Genomic DNA, 21,440 nt, shown 5'->3' on the forward strand with positions numbered 1-21,440 from the left:
CCCCTTTAATTCTCAGGCCTCTTCATTGCCCAAAATTCCTTGTGAGCTCCACAGCCTCACTTCCAGAGGCTGTGTGAAGCTTGAACGCCACACTTGCATATGAAGTTCAGGTCGGATACCTCCAGCAATGCCACCAGGACGCCGTTGAACGGCAGGTAAGCGCTGCGCCAACAATCTCCAGCCCCCAAAAATGAATTCTGCCCCATTAGCATTGCAGCCATTTTCACCGGCCGTTAACTCCAGTTACCAGTGACACCGGCAACTTGACTGGCTAACACGAATTTCTCCCTCGTGTCCTATATTTCTGAAATTCATTTCAAAGATTTGCCCACAAATTATGTTAAACTTACTGGTCTCTATCTTGCAGGTTATAACTTAGATTTTCCTGTCAGTCACATCCATAAATGGGCGTAATTGATAATTATAATATGCTCAATAGGCAATTTTGTTCAGTGGTTTAGCAGGAGAAATTAGGTAGGATCTTCATTTTAATATGGTAGAACAGGCTCGAGGGGCTGAATGGTCTACTCTTGTTCCTATGTTCCTAATATATTCATGTTGCAGCTACTACATCATTTTGATGCCCACAGTTTGCCATTTGTAATGCCGGAAGTTCACTCTTTCATCATTTCATTCATATAGATTGGGCATCTAGGACCGCAGGACTTTGCAGTAATTTAAATAGACAGCGGACAGCTAGTTAAATGACTAGTTTTATATTATGCTTTTCATTTAAATTTCACCACCCTGAACAGGCGGGCGGAGGGTGCAGAGTGGCTGTCGGCTACCGCCCAGCGGCTTCCAAGTAAGTAGTGGAGAGGGGATTTTTGGAGGGTCTCACGGGAGGGAAGGTGGGGGGCAGACCGGGGTAGGTTGCAACTGTTCTTGTTCAGCCTGGAGGAGCTGTATATGTCTTTTCCCCTTTTCTCTCTGTTTCATTCTCTGTTAATCTCATTCCGTCTCTGTATTCTCCCCTTCTCTCCATGTTGGCCTCTCTGAATGCTCTTTGTGCTTTAAGATTAACTTGTGTTTTTTTTCTCCAATGATCTCTTCCAGCTGCTGTCACTGTCCTCCAATCCCTTTTACATATAATTCTCCTTACATTCTGTCTCTTTCCTGATCTTCTAGAATCTCAAAAATATCTCAGTAAAAACATTGGAAATGAAGCAGAAATGCAATGAGAGCTGTAAATACTCTCTTTTAAAGGGCCAATTTATGCATCACCTTTCGCTTCACCCTACAATGTTATCTGGGGTAAAGGAGCTTCATGGTCCAACATTGGACTGTGTTCTGCCATTTGGGAACTCCTGGTGCAATGGAAGCTTTACTTTGCATCTAGTTGATTATATATCCAATCTGAAAAGGATTAATAGAGAAATTTAGTGCAAATGTAAAAGGAAAGTTCCATTTCCCAGTACTGATAGCAATCATTGTGACAAGCACAGACACGTACACAGAAAGGATTCTTGAAGATCTCTGGGAATATTTCCTCTGCATCTTTCTTTAGTTCCCTTAACAATGAATGCCACTTCTGACTGCCACTTTGTATTGTGTTGACATTGCTGTTGAGCTTTTACATACCTTGAATTTAGAATGTGCCCTAATTATCCACTTGCAGTCAGCATTGTTAGGATAAAGTCCTGGGAAATTTGGAGAGGTGACTTTTCCAGATTTGGCTATCAGCATGTTTCCACATACATCTGAAAAAAATGAAATTTAAAAAGGGCAATTATGACACCATGCGGGAAAAATTGGATTTTAGCGTCCTGAAAGAGTTAGTGCTCCTGCGCCCAAAATTGAATGGTAGCGCCCCAAGCAGAAGGCGGGGCGCTACTGGAAGCGCTCCCCCTCCCTCTTGGGGCTCTCCAGTTCAATATAACAGCGCTATGTGCCACAGCACCACGCGTGCCGGCACGTCGCACTGCGGTACTGCAGGCCTCCTTCCCCTTAATAAAGGGGAGGGGCTTTGCTTAACGCAAACCAGGGCCCTGCTGGGCCACCAGGGAGCAGGGTGCCGGCAAAAGAGCCCGGCACTCAAGAGGAGTGCCGGGCTGACGGAGGGTAGAGGGAGCAGGTGCTGGCAGGCGGCCCGCAAGAAAAATAGCCGCCTGGCACCTCCCCTTTAAATATCGCTGCCCTGGCTGCAAATACGCCCCCCTGATCCTATCGGACATAGGCTAGATTGCATCTGGAGTATTGCGCCAAGTTTTGGTCCCCTCAAATGGTAGATGATATGGTGGCCTTGGGAAAGGTTCAGAGGTGAGTTACTAGATTGATTCCCAGCTTAAAGAATGTTAGTTACTCATATAAGCTTAAAGAGCTGGACCCATTTACTTTAGAGCAGCATAGACTTAGAGCCAACTGATAGAGGTATATAAAATAAGGAAAGGGCTGTATTGTGTGCCTATTGATGGATTAAACTAAAAAAGTAGGAATAAGCTAGATGTTAGGCAGTTCTTCTTTTCCCAGAGAGCAGTAAGCATCTGGAATGTGTTGTCAACTTGTGCGGCAGAGGTCATATCATATAGAAGGTAAGTGGATTAACAGTTAACAGTTAATGGTCAATGTGATCTCCTGAACTGGTTTCAAGGGGGCCGAAGAGGAATTTTCCAGAGTATTTTTCCCACTTTTTGGCCCTTGCTTTTTCTTGCCTCACCCAAGATATTACGTGGCTGTGGTGTGGGGGTAAAAAGTATCTAGTCATGGTCAATGTTCCCTCTAAGATCTGTGCATGTGCGGCTGCGCAGCAATCTGGAATGTACCGCACATTGAAATAAACAGGCCGCTCACAACCTCATCAGTTGATAACTGTTGATAATAACGTTTTCGCCTAATATCATGTCCAAGCAAAGGCAGGAGCCCAGGCTCGGAAAAAGTGCTGTTCAACATTTAAAGAGGATTGTTTTTGGAAATTGTAAAAAACAAAACAACCAATATTTCTGGTAGGGGCCTTCTGAAACCGGGAGACCGGTGCATGCCGGGGTTGTGTGTAATTTATATTCTGAAGCCAAAGTTAATGGAGAATGGACTGAATGGAAACTGGACTATCTGAAATGCCACTTAGTTCAAAAAACTCATGTGAATGCAGTTAAAACTTTACACAACTGGAAACATTTAATTGGAATTCAGCATTTATTTGCAGTCTGCTGAAAATTGACAGAAGCGTGTTGAAATGGGGAAACGTCAGTGAGCAAATCCGGCTAAAAAAAAAATTCTGATTAACAATTTGCTCCTTGCTATAAAAATAAATGCATCCATGTTATAGGTGCAGAAAATTAATGATCACGTAGCAAAATATGTTAATCTTTCTACTAGCTGGAGAAGCAAGAACTATGCCTTTGAATTTGTCAGTCTATTAATGCTGTAATCCAAATGAGGTAATGGCATCTGTACACAATTTCCGTGTTTATGCGCTGATAGTCGACAAGAGCATCGACATTGCTGTACATAAAATGCTAATTCTGTATATCAGGTTTCAAGACCAGAACAATGTCAGCCACAAGACTGTGTTTGCTGGCATTATCTAGTTAACTGCATATAATGCTTGGAATATTGCAGATGCTGTCAAGCAATTCTACATGGATTACAATCTGGATCTACAGAGAATGGTGATGAGGATTTCAGATGGCGCATCTTGTCATGCTAGGTAGGTATAACGGCGTAGCTGCCCAGCTTAGAGAGTGCGTACCACACTTACTAGAACACTGTGTTGGCCATAGAGAAGATCTGGGAATTGATGATGCTTGGAAACATGTACCAATAATGAAAGAAGTAGAAACACTTAACTGTATAAACTGTATATGCAATATTTAGATCATCTTTTAAGAAAGCTAAGTTTGAGGAGTTAGCCAGTGTTTTGGAAGTTGATGTACTATCATTCAGGCCTTTGAATGAAGTGCGCTGGTTATCACGTAAATTTGCTGTACATGCCCTTCTGAGAAACTACGACTACTGCACGTTGGAAGCCAATGATAATAATTATCCTGTAGCGAAGTACTGTCTCATAAAGCTTACAGATCTGAAGTATCATATTGCACTGTGCTAGATGATGTTTTGCAGGAATTGTCTGAACTGTGCCACATTTTTCAAAGAAGTAGTCTCGGAGTCATTGAAGCCTATCGCTATGCAGTGGCCAAAATTGAAAAAATGCGCACCCAGTAGCTCAGAGAAAAAACTAACGGTTGTGAGAAAGTGAAACAACAAATAGCATCTCTCGCCAATATCGCCGATATAACAGGTATTCTCTGTTTCATTACAGAACTGCGTGAACATTTAGATGCTCGCTTTTCTGGAGAATGAGCTACAAGAGTGATCTGCATTCAATATCGAAGCACAGGTTTCTGCCAAATTTGATTGCAGCACAGAAAATGTAAGTATAAATTTATTGTTGTGGAAAAAATGAAAGCAGGTGCAATTGGTACATTTGCCGACATGGTAATTTACACCCTGAAAGAAAAGCAGTTTACAGACTTGGCTGGGTTTGTTGATATATGTGGCACCTTTCAAGCCTCCAGTGCTGATTGCGAGCGTGGCTTCAGTTTAATAATCAGATCAAAACCAAGTCTTGCAACAGACTGGAAGTTACCCATCTGGACCATCTTATGAGGTTAAAATCCAACCTCACAGCAAACAGAGATATCCACTTTGTCAAAATTTTCCATCATTGGAAAATAGAAAAAGGCAGGCAGGAGAAATTTCTAGCATAATGTAAGTCATGTTCAATAAATAGGGACCTTATTTACTTGCATTGTTGAATATATGCCATAAGTGGTTATTGTAATGGTATATGCTTTAAGTGGTTATTGTAGTAATGCAGATTATGTGAAACTGATAAATTTGTCCATCTGGTATTTTTTCTTCAGCAAGTGGCGTATGTGTAACATTTTGGTGTGATAAAGGGCAGTTAGAAAGATTACCTGTAATCATCTTGCAGTTTTCTCTGACTATATATGCTGTGCCTGTATGCTTCTCTTCACTTCATCTGATGAAGGAGCAGTGCTCTGAAAGCTTGTGATTTCAAATAAAGCTGTTGGACTATAACCTGGTGTTGTGTGACTTCCTACATTTTCACTTAAGTAAGGTCACCTTTTTTAGTGTGCTATACTGTAAAGCATTTTCAATTCAGTTATACCCAGCATTTTCATATATTTGTACTGGAATTGCCTGGCTCAGATATCTCTCAAGAAGCATCGAGGATAGAAAATGATGCCAGTAAACTTTATTTCCAATGTAGCCATTTCAAGATTTGTTCCCCGACATCTCTGGCAGGTTATTTGTGTCCTCCTTTGTGAAGACAGAACCAAAATATGTATTTAATTGGTCTGCCATTTCTTTGTTACCCATTATAAATTCCCCTGATTCTGACTGCAAGGGACCTATGTTTGACTTCATCAATCTTTTTCTCTTCACATATCTATAAAAGTTTTATAGTCAGTTTTTATGTTCCCTGCAAGCTTACTCTCATAATCTATTTTCCCTTTCTTAATTAATCCCTTTGTCCTCTTTTGTTGAATGCTAAACTGCTCCCAATCCTCAGGTTTACTGCTTTTTCTGGCCAATTTATATGTCCTCTCCTTGGATCTTATGCTATCTCTAATTTCCCTTGTTAGCCACGGTTGAGTCACCTTTTTTGTTTTATTTTTATGCCATACTGGGATGAACAATTTCTGTAGTTCATCCATGCAGTCTTTGAATGCTTGCCATTGTCTATCCACCGTCAACCCTTTCAGTGACATTCCCCAATCAATCCTACCCAACTCGCGCCTCAGACCATCATCGTTTCCTTTATTTAAATTCAGGACCCTAGTGTTTGAGTCAACTACTTCATTCTCCATCTTAATGAAGAATTCTATCATATTATGTTCGCTCCGACCCAAAGAGCCTCGTACAAGATTGCTGATTAATTCTTTCTCATTACATAATACCCAGTCTAAGATGGCCTGATCTCTGGTTGGTTCCTTGACATATTGGTCCAGGAAACCATCCCGTATACACTCCAGGAATTCCTCCTCCACAGTATTGTTACTAATTTGGTTAGCCCAATCTATATGTAGATTAAAGTCACCCATGATGACTGCTGTGCCCTTATTGCACGCTTCTCTAATTTTCCTTTTAATGCCATCCCCAACCTCCGCATTACTGTTTGGAGGTCTATATACCACTCCCACGAGCGTTTTCTGCCCCTTGGTATTTCTCAGTTCTACCCATACAGATTCCACATCATCAGAGCTAATATCCTTCCTTACTATTGTGTTAATCCCTTCTTTAACCAGCAATGCTACCCACCTCCCTTTCCTTTTTGCCTATCTTTCCTGAATATTGAATACCCCTGGATGTTGAGTTCCCAGCCTTGGCCACCCTGGAGCCATGTTTCCGTAATCCCAATCAAATCATATTTGATTACCTCTATTTGTGCAGCTAATTCATCCACCTTATGTCCCACCGTCAAGACAGACCCACCGGGGTGGAGGCACAGTGGTATACAGTCAGGAAGGAGTGGCCCTGGGAGTCCTCAACATTGACTCCGGAACCCATGAAGTCCCATGGCTTCCAGTCAAGCATGAGCAAAGAAACCTCCTGCTGATTACCACCTACCGCCCTCCCTCAGCTGATGAATCAGTATTCCTCCATGTTGAACACCACTTGGAAGAAGCATTGAGAGTAGCAAGGGCACAGAATGTACTCTGGGTGGGGGACTGCAATGTCCATTACCAAGAGTGGCTTGGTAGCACCACTACTGACCGAGCTGGCAGAATCCTGAAGAACAGTCTGGGCCCACGACAGGTGGTGAGAAACCAACACGAGACAAAACCTACTTGACCTCATCCTCATCAATCTACCACAGATGTATCTGTCCATGACATCATTGGTAGCAGTGACCACTGTACAGTCATTCTGGAGATGAAGTCCCGTTTTCACACTGAGGATATACTTCATCAGTCTGTGTGGCACTACCACCATGCTAAATGGGGCAGATTCAGAACAGATCTAGCAGCTCAAAACTGGGCATCCATGAGTTGCTGTGGGCCATCAGCAGCAACATAATTGTATACCACCACAATCTGTAACCTCATGGCCCAGCATATCCCTCACTCTACCATTGCCATCAAGCCAGGTGACCAACCCTGGTTCAATAAGGAGTGTAGAAGAGCATGCCAGGAACAGCACCAGGCATACCTAAAAATGAGGTGCCAACCTGGGGAAGCTGCAACACAGGACTACATGCATGCTAAAAAGCAGAAGCAGCATGCTATAGACAGAACTAAGCGATCCCACAATCAACGGATCAGATCAAAGCTCTGCAAACCTGCCACATCTAGTCATTAATGGTGGTGGACCATTAAACAACTAATGGGAGGAAGAGGCTTCATGAATATCCCCATCTTCAATGATGGTGGAGCCCAGAACGTGAGTGCAAATGACAAGGCATTTGCAACAATCTTCAGCCAGATGTGCCAAGTGGATGATCCATATCCTCCTCCTGAGGTCCCCCCCATCACAGAAGCCAGTGCTTTAGCCAATTCGATTCACTCCATGTGATATCAAGAAATGGTTGAGCGCGCAGCAACATCCGGCTGTCGCGCTGAACACATGTGCTCCACAACTGGCAGGACAAATCCAATCCAGTCAATTACTGCCCGATCAGTCTACTCTCAATCATCAGCATAGTGATGGAAGGTATCGGCGACAGTGCTATCAAGTGGCACTTACTCACCAATAACCTGCTCACTAATGCCCAGTTTGGGTTCCGCCAAGACCACTCGGCTCCAGACCTCATTACAGCCTAAGTCCAAACATGCACAAAGGAGCTGAATTCCAGAGGTGAGGTGTGGCCTGTGTCTCACCTCCTGACTCTCCAAAGCCTTTCCACCATCTACAAGGCACAAGGCAGGAGTGTGATGGAATACTCTCCACTTGCCTGGATGAGTGCAGCTCCAACAACACTCAAGAAGCTCGACACCATTCAGGACAAAGCAGCCTGCTTGATTAGCACCCCATCCACCACCTTAAACATTCACTCCCTCCACCACTGTCGTATCTTGACTGCAGTGTGTACCATCTACAATATGCACTGCAGCAACTCGCCAAGACTCCTTCGGTAGCACCTCCCAAACCTGTGACCTCTACCACATAGAAGGACAAGGGCAGTAGGCGCATGGGAACACCACCTCCTCCAAATTCCCCTCCAAGTCACACACCATCCTGATTTGGAAGTATATCGCCGTTTCTTCATCGTCACTGGGTCAAAATCCTGGACCTCCCTCCCTAACAGCCCTGTGGGAGTACCTTCACTACATGGACAAATTTCCCAATCCTCTGGCCTACCACTAATCTTCGCAACATTGTATGCCTTTTCCTTCAATTTGATACCATCCGTGACTTCCTTAGTTAGCCACGATGGTTCATCCTTCTCGTAGTCCTTCCTTCACACTGGAATATACCTTTGCTGAGAGTTATGAAATATCTCCTTAAATGTCTGCCACTGCTTATCTACCGTCTTACACTTTAATTTATTTTCCCAGTCCGCTTTAGCCAACTCTATCTTCATACATTTGTAATTGCCTTTAGAATCATAGAAAGTTACAGCACGGAAGGAGGCCATTTCGGCCCATCGTGTCCGCGCCGGCCAACAAAGAGCTATCCAGCCTAATCCCACTTCCCAGCTCTTGGTCCGTAGCCCTGCAGGTTAGAGCATCCCAAGTGCACATCCAAGTACTTTTTAAATGTGGTAAGGGTTCCTGCCTCTACCACCCTTTCAGGCAGTGAGTTCGAGTCCCCCACAACCCTCTGGGTGTAGAAATTTCCCCTCTAAACCTTCCCCCAATTACTTTAAATCTGTGCCCCCTGGTTTTTGACCCCTCTGCTATGGGAAATAGGTCCTCTGTATCCACTTTATCTATGCCCCTCATAAGGTCTCCACTCAGCCTCCTCTGTTCCAAGGAAAACAGACCCAGCCTATCCAGTCTTTCCTCAGAGCTAAGATTCTCTACTCCTGGCAACATCCTTGTAACTCTTCTCCGTACCCTCTCTAGTGCAATCACATCTTTCCTGTAATGTGGTGACCAGAACTGCACGCAGTACTCTAGCTGAGGCCTAAGTAGTGTTTTATACAGTTGAAGCATAACCCCCCTACTCTTCTATTCTATGCCACGGTTAATAAAGACAAGCATTCCATATGCCTTCTTAACCCCCTTATCTACTTGGTCTGCTACCTTCAGGGATCTGTGGACATGCACTTCAAGGTCCCCTTGTTCCTCTACACTACTCAGTGTCGTACCATTTAATGTGTATTCCCTTTCCTTGTTAACCCTCCCCAAATGCATTACCTCACTTCTCCAGATTGAATTCCATTTGCCACTGTTCTGCCCACCTGACCAATTTATTGAGATCTTCCTGCAGTCTACAGCTTCCTTTTTCAGTGTCAACCACACAGCCGATTTTAGTATCATCTCCAAACTTCTTAATCATACTCCCTATATTCAAGTCAAGTCAAGATCATTGATATATACCACAAAAAGCAAGGAACCTAGTGCTGAGCCCTGCAGAACCCCACTGGAAACAGCCTTCCAGTCACAAATACACCCATCAACCATTACCCTCTGCTTCCTGTCTCTGAGCCAGTTTTGAATCCATCTTGACACTTTGCCTTGGATCCCATGGGCTTTTAACTTTGTGACCAGTCTGCCATGTGGAACCTTATCAAAAGCCTTGCTAAACTCCATATACACTACATCAAACATACTACCCTCATCTACCCTCCTTGTTACCTCCTGAAAAAATGTAATCAAGTTTGTCAGACACGACCTTCCCTTAACAAATCCGTGCTGACTATCCTTGATTAATCTGTGTCTTTCTAAATGAAGATTTGTCCTGTCCTTCAGAATTCTTTCCAATAATTTTCCCACCACCGAGGTTAGGCTGACTGGCCTGTAATTATTCAGTCTATCCTTTTCTCCCTTTTTAAATAAGGGTACCACATTAGCAGTCCTCCAGTACCACACCTGAGGCCATTTCCTCTTTTGCTTCGCTTAACAGCCTGGGATACATTTCATCCAGGCCTGGGGATTTATCCATTTTTAAAGCTGCTAAACTCCTTAATACTTCCTCTTTCACTATGTTTATTTCATCTATTATTTCACACTCCTCCCCCTGATAGCAATGTCTGCTTCGCCCCTCTCCTTTGTGAAAACAGATGCAAAGTATTCATTAAGAAATTTATTTAAGTTTAAGAGATTAGTTTCAGATGCAAGTTTCTCACCCTCAAACTGAATGTGAAATTCTACCATGCTATGGTTACTCTTCCCTAGAGGATCCTTTACTATGAGATCATTAATTAATCCTGCCTCATTACACTTTACCAGAGCTAAAATAAACTGTTCCCTGGTTGGTTCCACAAAGTATTCTTCTAAGAAACCATCCCAAATACACTCTATGGACTCGTCCTCAAAGCTACCTTTGCCAATTTGATTTGTCCAATTTATATGAATATTAAAATCGCCCATGATTATTGCAGTACCTTTCTTACAAGCTCCCATTATTTTTTGATTTATACTCTGTCCTACTGTGTAGCTACTGTTCGGGGGCCTATAGAATACTCCCACCAGTGACTTCTTTCCCTTACTATTTCTTATCTCCACCCAAAATGATTCCTCATCTTGATCTTCTGAGCTAATATCATTTCTCACTGCTGTACTGATCTCATCCTTTATTAACTGAGCTACCCCACCTCCTTTTCCTTTCTGCCTATCCTTCGCAAATGTTATATACCCCTGAATATTCAGTTCCCAACTTTGGTCACCTTGCAGCCACGAATCTGTAATGGCTATCAGATCATACCCATTTACAGGAAACTCTTTTTTATCCGGCACCAACGGGACCGGCATGGTGCCGGTTTATCAGAAAGTCCGGATTACAGAGAGGTATAGTAAAAGGTACGAGAGCTCCATACACAGCAACAAATCCAGGCTTCCCTGTTGCTTAGCAACAGGTGCAGGAACCCCAGCCACAAGATCTAAGCGACCCTGTTGCTTAGCAACAGGTGCAGGAACCCCAGCCACAAGATACAAGCGTCCCTGTTGCTTAGCAACAGGTGCAGGAACCCCGGCCACAAGATCCAAGCGTCCCTGTTGCTTAGCAACAGGTGCAGGGACCCCGGTTACAAAGCCACAGATCCAGGAACGGCCACTAATATTAAGTAAAACTTACCTGAACCTACTCCTGAATTTTGCCGGTTAACAGAGATTTCCGGTTATTTAGGTGCCGATAAATCGAGAGTTTCCTGTATTTCTATTTGTACCATCAATTCATCTATCTTGTTACGAATGCTGTGTGCATTCAGATAAAGAGCCTTTAATGTGGTCTTTTGACCATTTTTCCCTATTTGCTGGTGCAGACTTATGTTTGTACCTTTAATGTTCAGTCCCTTCCTGTCAGACTTTGGTTATCATTATCCCTATCGCTACCCTGCACTATTGCCTTGTCCTTTCTCTTTAACTTTCTAAATTTCTCCTCACTTGACCCCTCCCCCCAGCTATTTAGTATAAAGCCCTATCTACAGCCCTACTTATTCGATTTGCCAGGACACTGGTCCCAGCATGGTTCAAGTGAATCCCAACGGAACAGCTCCAGAGGCCCAGTGTCGAGAGCAGCCGGTGAGTATTTATACTCAGTTTCATGGGTTTTTTCATAGGCTTACCAATCTCACAGACCAGCGGCGGTGTTCCAGAGCCATGTCACGATTCAAAAAGTGATGCAGGCAAGAGGGAGCAGCTGATTGGGTGAGTACGGCCAGGTGACTACTCAGTAGTTTGACAGTTAAGGTTAATAGTGTATAAGTTTAGATGGTCTTAATTTGTGGTTTATAGTTTCTAAGGTCTCTGTTGTGTAGTGGGGAGTGCTAGTAAACAAGGGCCCTTGAGTAATTAATATCATTTAATTGTAGATTAATTAGTGGTCTTTGATTTGATGTAATTTAATTTAAGTTAATTAAAGGATAAGTCATGGCAGCACAGCTCAGCCCCGTGGCATGCTCCTCCTGCGCTATGTGGGAAATCAGGGACACTTCCTGTGTCCCTGACGACCATGTGTGCGGGAAGTGTATCCAGATGCAGCTACTGGCAGACTGCATTGCGGCACTGGAGCTGCAAAAGGATATGCACTGGAGCATCTGCAAAGCTGAGGACGTCGTGGACAGCATGTTTAGTGAGTTGGTCACACCACAGGTAAAGGCTGCACAGGCAGGAAGGGAATGGGTGACCATCAGGCAAAGTAGCAGGCACAGGCAGGTAGTGCAGGAGTCCCCTGTGGACATCTCCCTCTCAAACAGATATACCGCTTTGGATATTGCTGGGGAAGATGGCTTATCGGGGGAAGGCAGCAGCAGCCAAGTTCATGGCACTGTGGGTGGCTCTGCTGCACAGGACGGGAAGAAAAAGAGCGGGAGAGCTATACTGATAGGGGATTCTATTGTAAGGGGAATAGACAGGCATTTCTGCGGCCACAAATGAGACTCCAGGATGGTATGTTGCCTCCCTGGTGCAAGGGTCAAGGATGACTCGGAGCGGCTTCAGGGCATTCTGGAGGGGGAGGGTGAAAAGCCAGTTGTCATGATGCATATAGGTACCAACAATATAGGTAAAAAATGGGATGAGGTCCTAAAAGCAGAATATAGGGAGTTAGGAGATAAATTCAAAAATAGGACCTCAAAGGTAGTAATCTCAGGATTGCTACCAGTGCCACGTGCTAGTCAGTGTAGAAATAGCAAGATATTTCAGATGAACACATGGCTAGAGGAATGGTGCAAGGGGGAGGGATTCAAATTCCTGGGACATTGGGACCGGTTCTGGGGGAGGTGGGACCACTACAAATTGGATGTTTTGCACCTGGGCAGGATCGGGACCAATGTCCTAGGGGGAGTGTGTGCTATTGCTGTTGTGGAGGGTTTAAAATAAAATGGCTCGAGGTTGGGAACCTGTGCAGGGAGACAGAGAAAAGGCAAACAAGGATAGAAGCAAAAGATAGGAAGGAGAAAAGCAAAACTGGAAGGCAGAGAAATCAAGGATCTAATTCAAACAGGGCCACAGTTAAAAATAATTCTAAAAGGACTAAGAGTGTTAAAAAGCAAGCCTGAAGGCTTTGTGTCTTAATGAAAGGAGCATTTGTAATAAGGTGGATGAATAAGCTGTGCAAATAAATGTAAACGGATACGATATAATTGGGATTACGGAGACATGGCTCCAGGGCGACCAAGGCTGGGAACTCAACATCCAGGGGTATTCAATATTCAGGAAGGACAGGCAAAAAGGAAAAGGAGGTGGGGTAGCATTACTGCTTAAAGAGGTGATTAACACAATAGTAAGGAAGGATATTAGCTCTGATGATGTGGAATCTGTATGGGTAGAACTGAGAAATACCAAGGGGCAGATAATGGGAGTTGTATACAGACCCCCAAACAGTAGTGGTGAGGTTGGGGATGGCATTAAACAGGAAATTAGAGACGCGTGCAATAAGGGCACAGCAGTTATCATGGGTGACTTTAATCTACATATAGATTGGGCTAACCAAATTAGTAACAATACTGTGGAGGAAGAATTCCTAGAGCATATACGGATGGTTTCCTGGACCAATATGTCGAGGAACCAACTGGAGATCAGACCATCATAGACTGGGTATTATGTAATGAGAAAGGATTAATTAGCAATCTTGTTGTGCGAAGTCCCTTGGGGAAGAGCAATCAAAATATGATAGAATTCTTCATTAAGATGGAAACTGATGTAGTTGACACAGAGACTAGGGTCCTGAATTTAAATAAAGGAAACTACGATGGTATGAGGCACGAGTTGGCTAGGATGGATGGGGAACGTTACTTAAAGGGTTGACAGTGGATAGGCAATGGCAAACATTTAAAGTTCGCATGGATGAACTACAGAATTTGTTCATCCCTGTCTGGCATAAAAATAAAACAGGAAAGGTGGCTCAACCGTGGCTAACAAGGGAAATTAGGGTTAGCATAAGATCCAAGGAGCAGACATAAATATTGGCCAGAAAAAGCAGAAAACCTGAGGATTGGGAGCAGTTTAGGATTCAGCAAAGGAGGACAAAGGGATTAATTAAGAGGGGGGAAATAGAGTCTGAGAGTAAGCTTGCAGGGAGCATAAAAACTGACTGTAAAAGCTTCTATAGATATGTGAAGAGAAAAAGATTAGTGAAGTCGAGCATAGGTCCCTTGCAGTCAGAATCAGGGGAATTTATAATGGGGAACAAAGAAATGGCTGACCAATTAAATACATACTTTGGTTCTGTCTTCACAAAGGAGGACACAAATAACCTCCCAGAGATGTCGGGGAACATAGGGTCAAATGAGGAGGAACTGAATGAAATCAGTATTTGTAGGGAAATGGTGTTAGGGAAATTGACAGGATTGAAGGCCGATAAATCCCTAAGGCTTGATAATCTGCATCCCAGGGTAGTTAAGGAAGTGGCCCTAGAAATAGTAGATGCATTGCTGATCATCTTCCAAAATTCTATAGACTCTGGAACAGTTCCATGGATTGGAGGGTAGCTAATGTAACCCCACTATTAAAAAAAGGTGATAGAGAGAAAACGAGGAATGATAGACCGGTAAGCCTGACATCGGTAGTGGGGAAAATGCTAGAGTCTGTTATAAAAGATGTAATAGCAGAGCACTTGGAAAACAGTGACAGGATCAGACAAAGTCAACATGGATTTACAAAAGGTAAATCATGCTTGACAAATCTACTGGAATTTTTTGAGTATGTAACTGGTAGAATTGATAAGGGAGAACCAGTGGATGTGGTGTATTTGGACTTTCAGAAGGCTTTCGATAAGGTCCCACATAGGAGATTAGCGTGCAAAGTTAAGGCACATGGGATTGGGGGTAAGTTACTGACTTGGCTAGAGAACTGCTTGGCAGACAGGAAGCAAAGTGTTGGAATAAACGGGTCTTTTTCCGAGTGGCAGGCAGTGACTAACGGGGTACCGCAGGGATTGGTGCTAGGACCCCAGCTATTCACAATATATATATATATGATTTGGACGAGGGATCTAGATGTAATATCTCCAAGTTTACAGATGACACAAAGCTCGGTGGGCGAGTGTGCTGTGAGGAGGATGCAAAGAAACTCCAGCATGATTTGGACAGGTTGGGTGAGTGGGCAAATGCATGGCAGATGCAGTATAATGTGGATAAATGTGAGGTTATCCACTTTGTGGCAAAAACAGGAAGGCAGATTATTATCTGAACGGCATTAGATTGGGAAAAGTGGAGGTGCAATGACACCTGGTGTCCTTGTGCACCAGTCGCTGAAGGTAAGCATGCAGGTGCAGCAGGTGGTTAAGAAGGCAAATGATAGCCTTGATAGCGAGAGGATTCGAGTACAGGAGCAAGGATGTCTTGCTGCAGTTTTACAGGGCATTGGTGAGACCACACCTTGTGTATTCTGTGCTGTTTTGATCGCCTTATCTGAGAAGGATGTTCTTGCCATGGAAGGAGTGCAGTGAAGATTCACCAGACTGATACCTGGGATGGCAGGGATGATGTATGAAGAGACATAGGGTCGAGAAGGCTTATATTCGCTGGAGTTTAGAAGAATGAGAGGGGATCTCATTGAAGCTTATAAAACTCTAACAGGACTAGACAGACTAGATGCAGGCAGGATGTTCCCGATGGCGGGTGAGTTCAGTACCAGAGGTCACAGTCTAAGGATAAGGGGTAAGCCATTTCGGACTGATGTGAGGAATTTCTTCACCCAGAGAGTGGTGAACCTCTGGAATTCTGAACCACAGAAGGCAGTTGCGGCCAAATCATTAAATATATTCAAGAAGGAGTTAGATATAGTTCTTAAGTCTAAAGGGATCAAGGGATATGGGGAGAAAGCAGGGACAGGGTACTGAATTTGGATGATCAGCCATGATCTCATTGAATGGCGGAGCAGGCCTGAAGGGCCAAATGGCCTACTCCTGCTCCTATCTTCTATGTTTCCCCAGTACTGGTGCCAGTGGCCCATGAATCAAAACCTATTTCTCTCACACAAATCTTTGAGCCGTGCATTCATCTCTCTGATCTTATTGACCCTATGCCAATTTGCTTGTGGCTCAGGTAGCAATCCAGAGATTATTACCTTAGTGGGTCTGTTTTTAAATTTAGCCTCTAGCTGCTCATACTCCCTCAGCAGAACTTCTTTCTTAATCCTACCTATCTCGTTGGTACCTACGTGGACCACAACAACTGGATCCATCCCCTCCCACTCCAAGTTCCTCTCCAACCCCGAGGAGATATACTTAACCCTGGCAGGCAACACAGCCTTTGGGACTCACGCTCTCAGCTGCAGAGAACAGTATCTATCCCCCTAACTATTCTGTCCCCTATCACTAATACATTCCTTTATACTCCAACTTGAATTGCCCCCTGTACCACGGTTCTGTGGTTGGTTTGCTCATCGTCCCTGCAGTCCCTGCTCTTGTCCACACAGACTGCAAGAACTTTCCCGCTGTTGGACAAGTGCAAGGGCTGAGGCTCCTCCAATGCTACCTTCTGGATCCCCATACCTGCCTCGCTCTTGGTCATGCCCTCCTGTCTCTGTCCACGGACTTAATCTAAGGTGTGTGGCTGACTCCTGGATGGAAGTGTCCAGGTAAATCTCCCCCTCCCTGATGCATCGCGGTGTCCAAAGCTCAGACTCCAGCTCATCAACTCTGAGCCGAAGTTTCTCAAGCTGCAAACACTTACTGCAGATGTGGTTGATGTGGATCACACTGGTATCCACCAACTTCCACATGCCACAGCTGCAACACATCATCTGCCCTTCCATCTCTATTGTATTTTATTTAACTAATTAGGATTTCAAGTTTTAAATTATCACACAATTGTCTATTTATAGTTATTAATCTAGGTAATAACCTTGTTTAAGTTATTAAATTTAATTATAAGCTTTCGGTCTTTACTGTAACTTAGTCCAGAAGTCCTAGTTTAACTTTAACTAATAAGAACATAAGAAATAGTAGCAAGAGTTGGCCATTTGGCCCTTTGAGCCTGCTCCGCCATTCAATAAGATCATGGCTGATCTTCTACTTCATCTGCACTTTCCTGAACTATCGGCCTATCCCTTGATTCTCTTAATATTCAAAAATCTATTGATCTCTGTCTTGAATATTCTCAATGACTGAGCCTCCACAGCCCTCTGGGGTAGGGAATTCCAAAGATTCACCACCCTCTGAGTGAAGAAATTTCTCCTTAACTCAGTCTTAAATGGCCGAACCCTTATTCTGAGACTGTGACCTCTGGTTCTAGACACCCCATCCAAGGGAAACATCCTCCTTGCATCTACCCTGACAAGCCCTGTAAGAATTTTGTATGTTTCAATGAGATCACCTCTCATTCTTCTAAACTGTCAAGAATATAGGCCTAGTCTACTCAATCTGTCCTCGTAGACCAATTCCCCCCATCCCAGGAACCAGTCTGGTGAACCTTCATTGCACTTCCTCTATGGCAAGTATATCGTTCCTTAGGTAAGGAGACCAAAACTGTACACAATACTCCAGGTGTGTGCAATGACCAGTAACATGTTATTCTAGAACGGTACACTAGGTGGAGCTGTATGTATATAAGAGTGGGCTACCCATGATGCACTAGGCTACCCACAAGGCAGTAGTCAAGATGGATGCCTGTACACTAGTCCACATGGCTGAATAATTGACTAGCTCCAAGCTAGCTGTTCATAATGAAAACGTCTATTTATTTATGAACATAACATGGTACCAGGATTGGTAAAATCTACTGAATATTGTGAAACGCGACATGGAGAATTTGAAGCCACCGGAGGGTTTGAAACTCACGGGGAATGTTGACTGCAATTGGCGGACTTTCAAACAACAATTTGAACTCTACATTGCTGCCATCGGGTTCGGTACGATGCCAGACGCAAGAAAATAGTGTTGCTGCTCACGGTTGCAGGCCCGCAGGCGATAGAGGTACTTAATACGTTTGTCTTTGATCAAGAGGAGGACAGAGAAAAAATGGACGATGTGCTAAAGAAGTTTGATACACATTGTTCTCCCAAAAAGAACAAGACCTATGAGAGGCGCATGTTCCGTTCACGGACACAGCAGCAAAATGAGACTTTTGATAGCTTTATGACCCATCTGAAACTGAAAGCACAGACATGTAATTTCTCTGAACTGAAATCATCCATGATTCGTGACCAGATTGTGTTTGGTATTCATGATAAAAAGGTCAGGAACGTCTGTTGAGAGAAACCGAACTAACATTGGAGAATGCTGTGAAAATATGCCATGCCAGTAAGCTAGCTCAAAAGCACGCAAAGACTTTCAGTGAAATCAATAATAACGCGATTGTAGTAAGTGATAGTGCTGCTGTCGGTGCTGTGTCCTACAAGGGGAAGAAACGTGGGCAGAACAGAAATGAAAAGCAATCGGAGGAAGGACTTTTAAATTGTAAACGCTGTGGTTACAAACACCAGTCACGACAATGCCCAGCATTTGGAAAAATGTGCACAAAATGTAATGGAAAGAATCACTTTGCCAAACAATGCTTTTCAAAAGTAAAAACAAAGAAATGGCAACAAGTCAATGTGATTGAGGACACTGATTTAAGTGAGACATTTTTTGTAGGAATGGTGTCATGTGACAATATAGAAAAGGATACAAAAAATGTGCAGCCCTCAGGAATGGACAATGCTGAACATAAAGTTAATGCAGTAACAGAGGACAAATGGATGATGCCACTGCAGGTAAATGGAGTGTTAGTTACATTGAAACTAGACACTGGGGCAAAAGCAAACTTAATCAGTATGAGTGACATTAAAAATATGAAAGAAAAGCCCAAAATACAGAAAAAGTCAGTACTACTGAAGGACTATAATGGACAGAAAACAGATAGCTTAGGTGTATGCAGACTTAAAGTGACAGTCAAAGACAAAGTGCATCATCTCATGTTTTCTGTTGTGGCTGAAGGACTTGATTCACTACTAGGTGACAAAGCTTGTGAGGACTTAGAACTGGTCAAGAGAGTCTACCGTATAAACTGTGCCATAAGCAGACCAGATGACTCAGTGGATTCTGTAGTGAGTAATTTCCAGGATGTGTTCAAAGGATTTGGAGTTCTACCATTCACTTACAAGATCCAGCTAAAGGAGGATGCTCAGCCAGTGGTACATGCTCCACGGAGAGTTCCAGCACGCCTGCATGACCGGCTCAAGAAAGAACTGGACAGAATGACCACACTAGGAGTCATCAGGAAAGTCGAAGAGCCAACAGACTGGGTTAACTCCATGGTATGTGTAAAGAAAAAGAACAATGATCTAAGAGTATGTATGGATCCAAAGGACTTAAATGCAAACATAAAACGTGAACACTACCAGATTCCCAAGCGAGAAGAAATCACCAGTGAAATGTCAGGTGCCAGATACTTCACAAAGCTCGATGCCTCACAAGGATTTTGGCAACTAAAACTGGATGAAGAGAGCACCACATACTGTACCTTCAACACACCATTTGGCAGGTATTGTTTCCTCAGAATGCCTTTCGGGATAATATCTGCATCTGAAATCTTTCATAGAGCGATGGAACACATAATTGAAGGTTTGGAAGGAGTTCAGGTCTATGTTGATGACATCATCATCTGGGGCTCCACACTGAAAGAACACGAGAGACTGACTAAAGTGCTACAGAGCATACGCCGGAATGGACTGAAGCTCAAGAAAGCCAAGTGTCAGTTTGGCATCCAGGAAGTCACTTTCCTAGGAGATAATCTATCTGGTAAAGGAATAGAGCCGGATATGGAAAAAGTAAATGCCATACTCAACATGCCCCGACCCACTGACAAAAACAGAGTGCTACGCATCATGGGGATGATAAACTTCATTGGAAAGTTCATTCTTAACTTGTCAGCCAAGACAGCCTGTCTGCGAGACCTGCTACATAAAACAAATGAGTTTGCATGGACAGAAAGACATGAACAAGAGCGGATGAACCTCAAAACAGTGCTGACAACCACACCTGTACTCACCTTCTTTGACCCAACAAAAAGAATCAAAGTGTCAATGGATGGATCAAAAGATGGCCTAGGCGTGGTCTTGCTACAAGCAGAGGGTGAAGATTGGAAGGCTGTTGCCTATGCCTCCAGGTCTATGACTGATTCTGAGTGTCGATATACCCAGATTGAAAAGGAATGTCTAGGCTTGGTAGTTGGACTAGAAAAGTTCCATGGCTACATATATGGACTTCCCACCTTCACGCTTGAGACAGACCACTACCCACTGGTTGCCATCAGAAAAAGAAACCTGAATGAGATGTCTCCAAGGATTCAACGACTCATGATGAAGCCGCAAAGATATGACTTTGAACTGATCTACAACCAGGCAAACACATAGTGTTAGCAGATGCACTATCCCGAGCACCCACAATGAGTCATGTGAGCTCTACTGAGGAAGACGTGGATGTTCATGTGAGTATGGTCACTGCTGCGCTGCCCGTGTCAGACACAAAATCAGAGCAAATAGCAGAGGAAACAGTAAAAGATACAGTGTTACAAACAGTAATAGCGAACATTCATCATGGTTGGCCAAAAGGTTCCTGTCCAAAATACTATCATATCAGGTCAGAGTTGAGTGTTGCAAGTGGACTATTACTAAAACAGAACAGAATAGTCATTCCACAGGCTTTACGTAGAGACATGCTCAAAAGGATTCATGAGGGACACCTCAGAATTGAAAAATGCAAAAGGAGAGCAAGAGACACTGTTTATTGGCCTGGCATAAGTAAGGACATTGAGAACATGATAGGCAAATGTGAGATATGTCAGAAACACCAAAACAAACAAGCAAAGGAACCAATGATAGTAGCTGACTTACCAACAGCACCATGGCAAACGGTTGGTATGGACCTCTTTCATTTGAATGGTAAAGACTATCTATTAGTGATTGACTACTATTCTAACTATCCTGAGATGGCGCTGCTCTCAAGCACATCAGCAAGCAGTGTCATAATGCAGTTAAATCCATCTTCGCCAGACATGGAATTCCCAGGATTGCCATTAGCGACAATGGTCCGTGCTTCAACTGTAAGGAGTGGCAACAGTTTGCAGTACATTATGACTTTCAACACATCACATCCAGTCCTCTGTATGCTCAGTTGAATGGTAAGGCAGAGAAAGGTGTTCAAGTTCTCAAATAGCTGCTGAAGAAAGCAACAGAAAGCAAGTCTGATCCTTATCTCGCCCTGCTGAGCTACCGAGCCTCACCTTTAGACTGTGGTTCTTCACCTGCTGAACTCCTAATGGGTCGCAAGTTGCGTACCACACTACCCTGCTGTGTAAAAGAAAAGCAGAGTAAGGAACTGAGACAGAGACTTCAACTGTTAAAGCTGAAACAGAAATCATGCTATGACAAGTCATCCAAAACTCT

General features: G+C 43.6%; 1 protein-coding gene across 1 annotated transcript in view; it reads right to left on the minus strand.

The window, feature by feature from the left end:
- The window catches only part of LOC147106569 (astacin-like metalloendopeptidase), a 512,506-nt gene that overhangs the window by 116,073 nt on the left and 374,993 nt on the right, over positions 1-21,440 (minus strand). Inside the window, exon 10 of the mRNA XM_086007520.1 lies at positions 1,582-1,700. Coding sequence (XP_085863646.1) covers positions 1,582-1,700 — 119 coding nt within the window. The remainder of the gene's footprint in view (positions 1-1,581; positions 1,701-21,440) is intronic.

The sequence above is a fragment of the Somniosus microcephalus genome, chromosome 15 (genome assembly GCF_052327205.1).
Source record: "Somniosus microcephalus isolate GS21.2 chromosome 15, FLI_Smic_1.0, whole genome shotgun sequence".
Classification (NCBI taxonomy): domain Eukaryota; kingdom Metazoa; phylum Chordata; class Chondrichthyes; order Squaliformes; family Somniosidae; genus Somniosus; species Somniosus microcephalus.